This window comes from Heptranchias perlo, chromosome 12 (genome assembly GCF_035084215.1).
Source record: "Heptranchias perlo isolate sHepPer1 chromosome 12, sHepPer1.hap1, whole genome shotgun sequence".
NCBI classification, from domain to species: Eukaryota; Metazoa; Chordata; class Chondrichthyes; order Hexanchiformes; family Hexanchidae; genus Heptranchias; species Heptranchias perlo.
In genome coordinates, this window is record NC_090336.1 from 20,714,555 (window position 1) to 20,729,661 (window position 15,107).

A 15,107-nucleotide genomic window follows, 5' to 3' on the forward strand; every position below is an offset into this window, starting at 1 on the left:
TTGTCAATCTGACATCTGTCATGCACCCCATTTTTCAATTTCATCTTACTCACTATCTCCTTTGTCATCCAGGGAGCTCTGGCTTTAGTTGCCCTACCTTTTTGCCTTGTGGGAATGTGCCTAGGCTATACCCGAACCATCTCCTCCTTAAAGGCCGCCCACTGTTCAATTACAGTTTTGCCGGCCAATCTTTGATTCCAATTACCTCGGCCAGATCAGTTCTCATCCCATTGAAATTGGCCCTCCTCCAATTGAGTATTTTTACTTCAGAGCGGTCCATGTCCTTTTCCATCGCTATTGATGCTTTTGTTAAAACAGTGGAGAGTGGAATTTGATACAAGTATGAAGGTGCGATATGAACATCAGAACCCCAGAGCAGCTGAGCTGTGACGGGCAAATCAGCCAATTCCCGGTTCCTGATCACTATCCAGGTACCACTGCTGTAAACTGCACATGTGTAGACGTTTGGTAAGGACAGGATTGGCCTCAGCTATAATATCCTAGATGGGCGAACGGCCTGCCAACACTTACTAACCCAGCTCACACATGAGGAATGGCCAGTTCCTATGGAACTGTACCTGAGGAAGAGTCAGGGAGAAAAGGAAACAGAAAATAAGGGAAAAAGAAAATATTTTTGTGTTTGAAGTGTCACTGTCCTCATGACAAAAGTGACATTTTATTCATTTGTTTACATACCACACACGTCGATATAAATTGTCAAAATACAAAACACATCATGTCATCATGACAAAAATAACTACTGTTCTCACTCACAAACGGAGATTTCTTCAAACAATTCCTCATGGCACTGCTGCCGTTTAACAGGCTCAGCTCTCAGTGTTGGTTTTGACTGACCTCTGTATTCAGTATAGAAAGGTATACTGTAGACATACAACTTGGCTGTATTCTTGATGTATACTTCGAGTTTTATGTTGGATCTATATTCCTCAGTGTATTCCTGACACGTACTCGAAAATGCCTGGTTTATTTCCTGATTCATATTCCTGCATGTATCATTGATGTATATTCCCCGGTCTGTATCTCTCTCCTCCTTTAAGACGCTCGTTAAAACCTACCTCTTTGACCAAGCTTTTGGTCCACCTGTCCTAATATCTCCTTATGTGGCTCGGTGTCAAATTTTGATTGATAACACACCTCTGAAGCTCCTTGGGACATTTTACTACGTTACAGGCACTATATAAATGCAAGTTGTTGTTTGTTCCTGACTTTTTTTTTGACTCTCCTTAGGTCGATGTTGGATGGATGCTCTGGAATTAGCTCTGCGGTGTTCGAGTCTTCTCAAGCGCAGCACAGTTAAGGACGGGAAGGATGGTGATCTGAACTACTCGATGGATACGACTCACCCAGGACTGTATAGTCTGCTACGAGGCTTCAGTCCCATCCATCAGGAGCTCTTCCAGTAGGTGCACAAACATACTGTAATCTATAGATCTATCTCTCAGCGCCTCAAGCTGGATGTTTTGCATATATATCTAGGCTAATAGATGGGGCAGGAGGCCCTAGCACTGACCTGAGAATCCACTTAATGATCACAGTCTGAGGTATGGCAGGACCAGATGTACAACTTCTTGGCTGTATTCTTGATGTATACTTCCAGTTTTATGTTGGATCTATATTCCTCAGTGTATTCCTGACACGTACTCGAAAATGCCTGGTTTATTTCCTGATTCATATTCCTGCATGTATCATTGATGTATATTCCCTGGTCTATATCTCTCTTCTCCTTTAAGATGCTCCTTAAAACCTGGTGATCAGTATAGGCTACGGATAAGGAAGTGGGCTGGGCAATGTAGGTATGACCAGAGAAATGAGTTGGGCAGTAGCGGGTACAGTTAATGCACTGCATGTGTGGTTTGCACTGGACATTACAGCACGACTGGTCGGTGCAGTAGACTATGGGATACAATTGGTGGGGGAGTCTGGACAATGTAGCTGGGGAGTCTCAACATCATCATGTGTGGCCCAGTGACCTCACATAAAATGAGAGCCCATTATGGGAGCTGCAGAGGACTGAATACTGTGTGTGAAGAGGCAAAGTGAGAACAATAGATACAATCTGCATACAAAGCGCTCATTGCACGCTATGGGTCCTGGGTGGGATGAAGAGGTCCTTCTGAAACCTACCCGCAGGGTTATTTAGTCCAAGTGTGAAGTGGCAATGTGAGGCCCTCACTTCTGATTAATTACAAAATTACTTAAACACTCAAATGTCGTACTGTAAAAAAGGCAATAAAAAGATAAAAGTTTAACAGAACAATTCCAGAAAGGAATGGAACAGTATAAAATGTGAATGGGAGAAACTGGCAGGAAAATGGAGGAAGCCAAGATATCAAGTTTCTAAAATCACTGTTCAACTCAGAGGGCTGCAGTGTGTCCAGGAGGAAAATGAACAGTATCAGTTCTAACTTCAAGTGTAAGGAGCTCATGGATTTCTTTATCTCCAAGATTGAGACCATCCATGAAGTCACCTCCACTCCCATGTCCCTGATCACCCTAGCCTTGATCCCTAGTCATTCTGCATCTTTCCCTCATCAAGTGCAACTCTTCCTCATTCCATTCCCCAACCAATTTCTGACCACTCAACTACCTTTCCTGGCCCCGAGTTTGCTAACATCATAAATGGCTCCCTTTGCTCAGGCAATGTCCGTCTCTTTTTCAAAACCATCATCATTGCCTTCCTCAGAAAGCATACCCTTGACCTGTTCGTCCTCTACCACTACTACCCTGTCTCCAACCTCCTTTAATATGTAGCTTCCTAGCTCCTTGCCTACTTCTCCAAGTCCATGTTCAGATCCTTCCATCTGGTTTCTATCCTGCTTACAGCAATGAGACAGCTTCAGTCAAATTCACGAACGATATCGTGTGTGATTGCAGCTCTGGAGTGCCCTTCTTGACTCTCCTTGGTGTTTGGCATGGTCAAAGACACCTTCCTGTTACACTACTTCTCCTCTGTTGTCCATGGGGCTGTCCTGGCATGGTTCTGTTCCTACCTGTCCTACAGAGCCAGTGCATCTCCAGCAGTGGCTCCTACTCCTGTCCCCACATCTCCAAAGTTTACCACGCTTCCATCTTTCTCATTCACGTGCAATCCCTTGGTGACATCATCCACAGTCATGTATGCTGACAACATTAATTCTGCCACTGAGAGCATGGCAGTGGAATTAGTTTTGGATTACTCTAACAAAGGCACGATGGGACGAATGACTTCATTCTGTGCTGTACAATTCTGTGGTTCTATAATTGAACATCCTTTGAACCCATAACCACCTCTGCACTGTCAAACTCATTGTCTGAAATCAAGCTAGAACTTATTGCAGTTGAACATTGGGAATTCTGAAATCATCGTTTTTGTCCCCCACCAAAACTCTACTCCTTTGCCACAGACTCCATCCTCCTCCCTGGGCACTGGCTGAGGCTGAACCAGGCTGTGCGCAACTTCAGAGCCTCATTCAACCCAGAACTGAGCTCACATCCCATGTTCTATCCACTACCTCGTATAGTATTACCAGCCTCTGCACCTACCCTCACCCCGCCACTAAAACCCTATCCACATTTTTGTCATCTCTAGACTTGATTTCTCCATAATCCTCTTGCTAGCCTCTTATCCTTCACCCTCCAAGATTCCCATTCATCAAAAACCGTGCCACCTATATTCTGCACAAAGCCACACTCGCCCATCACACCATCCTCACTGATCAACACTAGCTCCCCGTTCCCAATGGATCAAATTTTAAAATCCTTGCCTTCATCTACAAGGTTCTCCATGGCCTTGTCCAACCTATCTCTGCAACCTGCTTCAGCTTTGCGTTCCTTCCCGTGCCTTTAGGTGTGTGGCTTTTGGGCTTTTGTGCGTTCCCCCTCCCTCTGTTCCATCATTGGTGGCAGAGCCTTCAACTGCCTTAGTTGTACACTCTTCCACCCTAAACACTTCATTTTCTACTCTCTCCTTCAAAAGGTTTCCTTAAACCCATTTGTGTAGTTTAACAATTCCTTTGGTTCTGATTGTTCTTCTTAGACTTCTCTCTTATTTTCTCTCCCACTCTTAAGTTTAAACGATGCTGAGTTTGTAAACCATGATCAGTACAAAGACGTTGACGTGTCCTCCGACAAATCAGACCGAGAGAATAATCCCCACCATGAGGAGTTGGAGAATGACACGAACGACAAGAGCAGCAGGAGTGGGGAAAGTGACACGGACCTGTCCGAAATCCAGGAGATGAGCAGGAAGGACTTAGCAGAGACGACTTATGTGGCAGACAATTCAGAGGACTTTGGAGAAGTAAGAGCTATGAAGCGGAGGCTCTCTGCATTATATAGTATTGGGATTTAAGAGTTTGCTTTCTTAGTGACTGCGTGGCCTTGGGCACTCAAACTCTTGAGCACGTGATTCCCAGAGTGGCAATCATTGGAGATCGCACCCCTGTTTGGGTGAGTTTAGACTGCAAACGCTGCATCAAGGAGGGAGGGTGCAAGTATGTGAACTGAAAGATGCATTGCGTGGGGAAAGCTGTTTGAACATTGGGTGTAGAGTTTGATGTACTCTTTTTGAAGTTAATTTATAAAAATTATTTCCCCTCCTTTCCTGAAGATGCTGACTCTTACTGGAGTACAGTTTCATGGATACGGAGTGCCCTCTGGTATCTTGCCCAAGCTGCTATTCTTCATGTGTGAGTCTAGACATTGATTATCGTCAAGTTAGTTAACTGCAAAGGCACCACAGCTAAGCCTGATCCCGTCCTCACGTGCACCTTCAGGCAGAGGTCATTGGATAGTGATCAGGGTCAAGAACCATGGCTGATATTTCCTCTTCCAAACCCAGGAGAGTTGAACCCATTGCAGTGCCCTATCTGAATATGAGACAATGGGGAAGCTTTGCCTCAATGGTTCTGAAGGCAGATCCTGTATGTTGCCGACAGTAACTTGATCTCTTTCTTTTCGGTTTGTAGATTGGTGAAACCACTCAGACTGAAATGGTGACTGAGGAAAACAGGAGTTTGATGTGGACAGTATTAAAACAACTCCGACCTGGAATGGACCTATCCCGAGTTGTACTACCAACCTTTATCCTGGAGCCTCGCTCGTTTCTGGACAAATTGTCTGACTACTACTACCACTCTGACCTACTCTCTCAGTAAGTGACCTCTTTCTGCTCTACACAAGCTGCCTCCAGTCCTTTACCAGCACCAACATTCCCAGATGTGGTGGATTTTCAAGTCCTTCAGGAGATGCTGCACTCAGCGGTCACTTGCAGCCTCCCATATTATGTCATTGTGGACTCATTTCATCATAGTTTAAGGAATTCTTGAAGGAACACATCCAAGCATGTGATTTTGAACCATGTAATACATTATGAGGGGCAGTGATGGGCCTCCCCTGAAGTTGGAAAACTGGTAGCTGGATGGCTCTATCGGGCTGGTTCAGAGGTTGGAAAGCTGCAGTGGACTGCTGCGTTGGTTGCAGGGCTGCGCAGCGCCACTCCATTGGCTGGAGGGCTGCAGTAGGCCATCAGCAGAGGAGCTGTATACTCCGTTACGTATGGCACCCAGCTGGAGACACTGTTCTTCACACAATGCATTCTTACAAAATCTGAATCAGAATAATTCGTCAATAAGTCATTGTGCACCAGTGTGAGCACACCTCCTCTTGTTTAAAAGAGGTGTTGCGCATTGCTGATCAGAGTGGGTGTGCTTCAAAGTGCATGTTAATTGGAATATTAGGGATGGCTGATTATGAATTCATGATATTCTAGCTGTATGTTATTGAGACAGTTACAGTTGCTAATAACAGTACACCTGTGATACAGGGGGTGTTCACTGAATGAAATGGGATAAAGGGAACATTAACAATAATACAAGAAGGTGGCTCAGCAACCCCTGCATACCTCCAAAGTAATTTGGTTAATGCAGACTTTGGTGGAAGGGGCTGCCACCCAGTACAGTGAATATGGCCTTGGGTGGGACAGGCTATCATCTACTTCACTGAGTGCAGACGTGGATGGGACAGGCTGCTGCCCAGCATGGTGAAGGCAGCCTCGGGTACAATAGAGTGCCACCGAGTAAATGTAGCCTTTCATTCACCATTTTGGGGCCAGTCTGTCCCACCTAGCAAATGTAGCCTTAGGTGAGACAGACTGGCCCCAAAATGGTGAATGTGGCCTCAGTTGAAGCTTTCAGAAAGGATTGGAAGGATTCACGCAGAAGGGAGAGTGGTTTCCTGGTCCTTCCTGTTATATTCTTCTGTACTGGTAACTGTGGGAAAACTTACTGAATTCTCACCCGATTGGCCATAAAAAGCATTGTATTATTAAGTGAGTATGTGGTTGGCCACCTGGTGGGTAATTATTTGGAGGTGGCTGGAATTCTACCTGCCAGATGTGTAGTAACAAGCAGTATGACATTATTTCATGATGAGAGCTACATGATTCTCTGTAGCAATGAATGACCACTCAGCTAGTGGAACACTGATTTTCAGAGAGGTATTTTGTGTATAGGCGGAACGATCGGCACTTATGTGTAGAAAATAAAAGTTTGCTGGTGCCAGAGTTCTTGTGAATGTTTCTTAGAGAGTGTTGGAGATTTGGAATTATTCCATCCTCATAAATATCTAAGAATCCTAAGGACTGGGTATGCAGATGGTTAGATCTAGGTTATAATTCAGCTCATGGTTGGAATGAGAGTCACCTAACTCTGCTTGCTATACAGGATCTAAAATGCTTACTGCAACTAAGTTACCAATCTCACTCAAAGGGACCAAAACAATAGTCATTGTGAGAAAAGAAAAAATATCATTCTGATACAGTAGGGAGTGCTTCATTAAGGCAATGCAGAGGGCGCTTTATATAACATCTAATTGTGCTATCTATGGCTTGGGAGTACTTGATGGGCAGCATGGAGGGAGCATCTAACCCACATTTGCCACCTGACCTAAGGGTATTTGATGGGAGGAAACTTAATCTGCATCTAACTGTGCTATTCTTTACCTGAGAGGGCTTAATGCTGACACTGGGTGTCCAAAATGGAAAGCATCCATTCCCCAGTACTGGTATTCCTTTTGGTGTTCACCAAAAGTTAGTTTAGCAACAGATTCCTAGGACCAGTTACTTCACTATGTCAAATATTGAGAAAATCTGGGTTACAAGCGCAGCCAGCATCCTTGAAGTGGTCATAACACTTGCCCAAGGTCAGTGGATGGCACAAACCTTTTAAATAGTGGCTCAAAATACTGAAGATTTGAACTTTTCAAGCCTAGGGAACATGCCTGGGACTGGCAGAGTATGAATGATCGTGTAGAGTCCTGTCTGCAGAAACCTGCAGTTGGAGCTTCTGATATCTCCTCTCCATTTCTCCCCCAGAGCTGCCCTGGAAGAGAATGCATACAGTCGCATGAAACAGGTGCTGCGATGGTACTTGTCTGGCTTTTATAAGAAACCAAAGGTAAGGTGGTGCCAGGAGAGAGTGGTGGAGAGGGCCCGTATCAGGAGAAAGAGGTTGAGGGCAGTGGGGTGGGTGCCAGGATGAGCTGCCCATGGGGAAGAGGCTACAGTGATGGCACTGTGTCCAAAGACACTGGCCCTGGAAATCTGTGAAGTGGTTTGCGCCCACCCATTACGACAGCTGGTTGGGACCTCTGATCGTCAGTGATTTGCACCACTAGCCTTGCCAGACTTCGCTAGGTCGGCATTTAAATATGCATTGACCTTGCAAAATCTAGGGATGGGAGTGATGGGCGGCTGAGGTTTTGACATGTTGGAGTTTGTGTAAGATGGGAAGGAGGACATTGGAGAAAATGAGCGTTGAGGTGATAAAAGCCTGGCTAAGAATTTCAGCAGCTGCGGGGCTGGGGTCGGAGGCTGCCAATGTTTCAGAGGTGGAAGTAAGTGATCTTCTTGATGGATAGGATGAGAGATTTGAAGCTCAGCCAGGTTTTACACAGTCTAGTTTAGCCTGAGCAAATCGCTGGGGAGGGGATTGAGTCAGTGGCAAGGGACCAGAGTTTATGGAAAGGGCTGAAACCGATGGCTTTGTTCTTCTTGATGTTCAGTTAGAGGAAATTTTGACTCATCCATAATTTCATATCACACAGACAGTCTGACTGTATAAATGTGGTTGTAGAGTAAAGTGGTGGAGAGGTAAAGCTGGGTGTCATCAGCATACATTTGGAAGCTGATCCCATGTATGTGGATGATGTCACTGAAGGCAGCAGGTAGATGAAAAAGAGTGGGGGGGGACTCTGGAGGTGATGGTATGGGGTGAAGGCAGTCCCAAGGAACTGAACAATGGAGGCGAGATATGCAGCAATAATTATGTATATATTAAATGCTGTGAAGAGATTGAGAAGGACAAGAAGGAATAATGCACCATGATCACAATCACAAAGGATGTCATTTGTCATTGCCGGAACAGTATTGGTGCTGTGAGCAGGAGGAAACTGGACTGGAGAGTCAAACACAATTTTGGTAAAGATGGGGAGAGATGAGATGTTTGAGACCTTAGAGAGGAAAGGGAGTTGCAGTATTTGGAGAGGACGGATGGGTTAAGGGTAGACGTTTGGAGGAGAGGGTGATGGTGGTTTTGAAAGGAAGGGGGACAGTGCATGAGCAAAGAGAGCCATTTACCATTTTGGCATGCTTGGGGTGGTGAGGGGTAGTTGAGTAGTCAGATGTTGAGTGAGGAGGGGATCAAGGGAGCAGGAAGAGGGTCTCATGGTAGAAGAGATGAGCTTGGAGAAGGCATGGGGGAGAGGGAGGAGATACTGCAGATGACTGGTTTATAATGGGAAACCAAGGAAAGGTGAAGAGCAGCGGGGGAGAGGAGGGGAAGGTAGTGGACAAAGGCAGATGTACCGTTGGTTTCAATCCTACAGATGAAGAAATCTATGAGCTCTTCACACTTGGTATTGGAGGTGAGGGTGGATGAAAGTGTTTTGAAGGAGGTGTTTAATCTTCGAGAAAAGGAGCTGTGGGTTTGCCTTGCCCTCTAGGATGACTGGAGTACTGGGAAGATTTGGCTGAGGACAGCAAGTCACAATAGTGCTTAACATAGATGAGCCAGTTCTAGCAATGAATGACTAGACCAGTTGTGTTGCTAGGTGTGCTTAAATTGTTTACTTTACACCCTGTTACTGCACGCAGGCCACTATTCATTGCTGCAGTGCTAGTCAGTTGAATACATTGTGTTTTTAAACAATCTGCCATTGATAAAGCCTATTTGCATTGTAACTGTACACAGAACAATGTGAATTTAGGAAATTAGAGCAGCTAGCTGATGCCATTTTAAACTGTTTTATTCTGGGTTACCATTGCCTTTCAACTATATACACGGTCGTGGACAGGAACCAGCTACATTCCGGCTTGTATGCTATGGCCTTCAGATTTAAACTCTGGGGCTACATAGGGCCAAGACTTCACCCTTCAAAGCTGAGCCTGACTTTGAAATTAACTCGTGAGATTGACAGCCACTTTGAGTATGTCTCACACAGGCAGGCCTGATGGATGGTTTCATTTTTCTTTTCTCTTCATGTCTTTTTTGTTTCCTGCAGGGTCTGAAAAAACCGTATAATCCTATCCTGGGAGAGACTTTTCGCTGCTACTGGTACCACCCCAAAACCGACAGCCGCACCTTCTACATTGCAGAGCAGGTAACCCTCGCTTTAAATTGGCATATACTACATCCTTCCCCATGGAACGCTGTGTAAAGGGTAAAATACCAAATGTGTCTGTGCCCAACCTGGTACGGCTCCTCCTGTATATATTCTGAGTTGCACCTTGCAAAAAACGAATGGACTTTGAGGGTAATTGCTGACTGTTCTAAGTCACTATAATGCCTTGTCTGAGAGGGATGCCAGGCCTGTGTTAGGGTTGGGTCTGTCCAATAGAGATGTTGGACAGGTGTCAAAGAAGAAGAAGAAAGGTGCCATGTAGATTCCAGGGAGTGAAAATGTCTGAAAAGGTGTCAGGTGGGCATTGGTGATGGTGAGGGGAGGAATCTTGGGGGGATGGAGGGGGAGAGGGATATCCAAGGGATTCTGAGTGAGGAACAGAGATGTCCGCACTAGTGTCGGGGAAGGATGCAAGGTTACATTCTTGCACAAGTTTCTTTGGAGGGGCAGGGGTTGGGATAGAGGCATCAATGCAGGAATCCTTTCCATGAGGGAATATTTTCCAAATGGTCACAAAGTTCCAGACTGACTGCCCATTCTGCTTCATCACAGGTATCCCATCATCCCCCGGTGTCTGCCTTTTACATCAGTAATAGGAAGGACAATTTCTGTATCAGCGGCTCTATCCTGGCCCGCTCCAAGTTCTATGGTAAGATATTTAACAGCAATCAGAATCTTGTAATAGAGTATTGTTGCAGTTTATAGCAGCTAGATTTATCTTTGGTGAAAGGAGAAAAGAGTCTGCCAGTCAGAGTAATGGGGACGTTTTCCCTGCAGTGGTAGTGTTTGATGGTATTAGATGGATATCCTGAGTGTGAGTAACAGCATACTCTCAATTACAGGATATTTTACCAGAACCTTAAAACACTGACCTTTCACCTGAATCTGAATCCAACCCATGAAAGGTGAAAATTTACTCCCTGTTAGTGTATTACAGGGGAAATTTGCTGGCTGTTAGCGTATTACAGGGGAAATTCTACACTGCTAGTGGGAAAGCCTGATGCAAAGGGAGCATGGGTCAGAGATAGGGTACACAACTGTAGCTCCAATTCTCCAACCCATGCTCCCTGCAAGCATGGTTCCCTACCGGGAAGATGGAATTCTGGAATTACCCCTTGTGTGAAATGTGTTTGAGCAGTCCCAATCGACAGTTACATGGGTAAGATGGGTATAGAGGGATATGGGCCAAGTGCAGGAAATTGGGACTAGCTTAGTGGTATAAACTGGGCGACATGGACATGTTGGGCCAAAGGGCCTGTTTCCATGTTGTAACTTCTATGATTCTATGATTCTATGGGTAATGAACACAAACTGGCCCTATTTCAGTATCAATTGGCAAACTCAGAGAATAGAAAAAGTTACACTAGTGCAGCAGGGTTGCTCTTATGAGCTTGGGGCTGAAATACATTGGGGTAGTGTGGAGGGAGCTTTAATCTGCCTCTAACTCTTGCTGTACCTGACCTGGAACTGCTTGACGCCGACAGGGTACCTGAAATGGCAAGTGTTCTATCTCCCACCACTAACATCCCACCTGGACGAGCAGAAAAAGTTTTAATTTTTTTTTTAATTCTAGAAGCTCAGACATATAAAGGCAAAGGGTGTCCCAGATAGTGTGGACTGCTAGCTTGCTCACTGTTTCACTGCACTATAAATTCTGTTTAGAGGTAGAAGCTTAAGTTGCTCCATTCTCTGAGAACCTTTTTCTTTCTCTTCTGAAGGTAACTCATTATCTGCCATATTGGATGGGAAAGCACGACTGCGGTTCATCAACAGACACGAGGATTATATCATCACCATGCCATATGCACACTGCAAAGGTATAGCTTCAGGTGGTATGTGCCTCTATGATTTGTGATTGCACACTGCAGTGCAAAACTGGGATGCAGCTCACAATATAGGATCAGGGAGGCCTTTTGGCTCACTTGAGCTCATCCTTCTGGGATACCAACTCAACCATCCTCCCATTACAGCATCTCTAGCTGTTTCTAGAATGTTCTGGGGAGTATTTTGGGTTCAACTACTCTTGTTGGCAACTTTTTGCAGCTGTTGATCACCTTCTCTGTAAAGAAACACTTCTTGATTCCACAGCTGTGCAACATGAAGACCTGGATGAGCTAAAATTTCCTTCAGTCTATTTTGTTCCCCACTGTCTCTGCTCCACCATTAGCGGATGCCCCTTTAGCCACCTTGTCCCCATCATCTGGAGCTCCTTTCCTCAGCATCTCTGCCTTGCCACCTCCAACCCTGCCCTCAAATACTTCTATAAGACCTTCCTCTTAAACTGTGCACTTATGCCTTCAGACTCTTCCATTTTTTTCCTCAGTCACTATCCCGTGTGCTGTAAAGTGCTCCAAGGTGTCTTTTTGTAAGTAATTGTCATGTTAATAGTATTGTCACCATCCTAGTATCAATATTTATTCATCCTCTACGTCCCAGGTCTCTTGTATGGAACGCTGACCCTGGAGATGGGAGGGAAGATAACCATTGAGTGTGAGAAAACCCACTACAAGGCAGAACTCGAGTTCAAGCTCAAGGTGAGAGAAAGGAGAGACCTTGCCCAATGCTCCAGCAAAGCAGCTGGCTGCTATATCACATTAACAAGGGGCATTTATGAGCTGAAATGTGCGCAACTGTGTGAGTGAAAGTAGAATAATACATGTAATGGGGTAGATTTTTGTCTTCACCGCCTGAGTGGATCACCTGTTCATTGTCGAAACTGCCTGATCTTCATTCCATTGATATTTATGCAAATTTATCCCACGGTGACTGAATAGAGTTTGACAGCTGTCCGAGTACTCACCAAGCATTCTCTGTAAATCTGCAGTAAAGAAAGAACTTGCACTTATGTACCACCTTTCACGACGTCTCAAAGCGCTTTACAACCAATATTGCACCTACCCCGTCAGGAGTCTCTGGTTCATTCTGATTCACTGATGCATGCTTTACTGAATTTTACAGTTCCAATTGTACTTATCTCCTGTTTACTGACAGCCTTTCCTGGGTGGCAGCGACAGTGTGAACCAGATCACCGGGAAGATAGCGCTGGGAGAGGAGGTACAAGCCACACTCGAGGGACACTGGGTAAGTGCTTGCAGCCACTTTGGGCCTGATGACAAAATCAATTCTCTGCTTTTGGTCACTTTTCTGTTTTCCCAATTTTCCCCCGTCCGTCTCCTAATCTTGCTGGGGCTTCATGGGTACTGCCCATCCTATGGTATCTCCCCCAATTGGCAGTTCTTCCTGTGTGAAACTAGATAGTGAATGTTGGCAGATTATTGAACTGTGAAGGCATCACGGATGAGCCCAATCTTCTCTTTTTTTCCTCATCCACACTTGCACTTTCCAGTTCTGGAGCACCAAGTCCACTTGTAGCATGCCCACTGCAGCCCCTAGATTCAGCACAGACTGAGCTGGGTTCTTTCGGTCTGTATAGCTTATTACCACACCAAGCAGTGCCTTTAGCACTGGACCATCACATGAGCCACCTTTACTTTTTAGTTATTGGTTAACGGAATCCCCCAATCATAGAACAAGCTCCTCATCCGTCTATGTCTATTTAAACTGCGGTTTACTTGCTCACTGACTACTCAACCAAGTAAGTGGAAGGCTGCATTCATCCACAAACTCTGTCCCTCTGGGGCCATCTGGAATGTCTCTTCACCTTTCAAAAGACATTCACTTTTTAAATGACAGTGTCCGCTCACCTCCGGGACCTGGGTTCAAATAGATAAGACCATTTGGATGAAAGTCTCCTAAGTCTGTTGGTCATATAGGTCCAATGTGAAATAAGTTTGGCCGGTCTATATCCAGTTCCTGGCGGGCAGGGGACTGCAGCAAAAATGTCTCCTACTTCAAGACTAAATTAGCAATCTTATTCAGAGGTCACAGGGTGGCTGGTATGGGAACTAAAAAATGGGGTGCCAAACTGAGGTTGGGGCTGTAGCACATTATTGGGGGGCAGTGTAGGGGCAGTTTTACTTTGCATCCAAGTTGAGCTATATCTGACCTGGGTGTTATTGATGGGGCAGTTTACTCTGCATCTAAGTAATATTGTATTTGGGTTGGGAGTTCTTAATGGGGAAATGTAGAGGGAGCTTCACTCTGCATCTAATTATTGCTATACCTGATCTAGGAGCAGTGTTGAGTGAGTCTAACACATGCTGCACATGAATAGGGAGTGCTTGGTCACTAATTTCCCTTACTTTGATAAGCATAAAATTCAGAGGAACAATTTTTTAAACTAATAATTAGAATATTGGGAAGTAGAACGAGGAGGTGGTAACACCAGATAATCTTTGGGAATTAGGAGCCTTTCTACATCACTCTCTGCTGTTTTTTTCTCCTTTTTGCAACAGGATCGGGACGTGTGTATCCATGAGAAAAAAACTGGGTTCTCTGATATATTCTGGAGTGTCACCAGTGAGATTCGGAAACAGCGTCTAGTGCGTCACATTGTGTGGTTTGAAGAGCAGGGCGATTTTGAGTCTGAAAGGTATGTCAAACAGGGGACAAGTAATATCACAGCTACGAGGTGAATGTATTGTGCAAATTATTACATGAGGACCATAAATCGGCTCCCTCTTTCCTATCTCTTTGCAAAGCAGGGTCACTCAGCAAGTCTGAAGCTACAATCTCAAACCAATTCACTCCCCAATGCTTCTGTCAGTTTGGCTCAGACTCACCTCTGGGTCAGAAAGTTGTGGGCTCAAGATCTGATCCAGGATTTGAGCACATGATCTAGGCTGGCATTATGGTGCTTCAGTACCCTCCTTAAGATGACATGTTAAACTGAGGACCCTTCTACATGTTCAGATGGACAGTTCTAGTGTCCTAGGCAACATTCCTCCCTCAACCAACAATTAAAGACAGATTAACTGGTCATTCATCTCATTGCTATTTGTGGGATCTTGCTGTGCACGGAATAGCTGCCATATTTGTCTATATAGTCAGTGCACTACAAATTAATTAGTTGTATGTGAAAAGTTGAGATGTTTCTGAGAGATGTGATAAAGAGCAACTCTTAGTTTGTTTGACCTTGCTCCAACAATTGTTTTTAGAGCTAGCCAGACTGAGCAGGCCTCCAATGGGATGTTCAGTACAGTGTGACCTGAGCTGCTTCCCTTTGAACTCAGTCATTTCATCATCATCATTATTATTATTCTACCACCCAACAGCTGGGATCCAGCATCCTCATGTGGTAATGCGTTGAATACATCAGCCAGGACTTAGCATGCTCCAATATTAATCGGTACAGCACCCTGGCCTCAGTGTTTTGCTGTGTTAGGAGCTTCAGTATAGCTGCCGGGAGTGACATACCTTTGTGTTAATGAGTACTATATAGCGAAAAGGACTTGGTGCGACCCTGTGGTATACAGGTTCTATACAGCACCAAGGACCTAGCATGCCCCTGTGTAAGTGAGTTTTATACA

At 45.0% G+C, this 15,107-nt stretch overlaps 1 protein-coding gene across 5 annotated transcripts in view; it reads left to right on the top strand.

Annotated features, from left to right (window-relative positions):
* osbpl5 (oxysterol binding protein-like 5) overlaps positions 1 to 15,107 on the top strand; it is a 171,355-nt gene that overhangs the window by 138,077 nt on the left and 18,171 nt on the right. For all 5 annotated transcript variants that reach the window (XM_067993733.1, XM_067993735.1, XM_067993732.1 and 2 more), the window contains 10 exons: positions 1,249 to 1,420; positions 4,069 to 4,300; positions 4,968 to 5,152; positions 7,373 to 7,454; positions 9,559 to 9,657; positions 10,231 to 10,327; positions 11,397 to 11,495; positions 12,115 to 12,212; positions 12,670 to 12,759; positions 14,034 to 14,170. In XM_067993733.1, the coding sequence (XP_067849834.1) occupies positions 1,249 to 1,420; positions 4,069 to 4,300; positions 4,968 to 5,152; positions 7,373 to 7,454; positions 9,559 to 9,657; positions 10,231 to 10,327; positions 11,397 to 11,495; positions 12,115 to 12,212; positions 12,670 to 12,759; positions 14,034 to 14,170 (1,291 nt within the window). The remainder of the gene's footprint in view (positions 1 to 1,248; positions 1,421 to 4,068; positions 4,301 to 4,967; positions 5,153 to 7,372; positions 7,455 to 9,558; positions 9,658 to 10,230; positions 10,328 to 11,396; positions 11,496 to 12,114; positions 12,213 to 12,669; positions 12,760 to 14,033; positions 14,171 to 15,107) is intronic.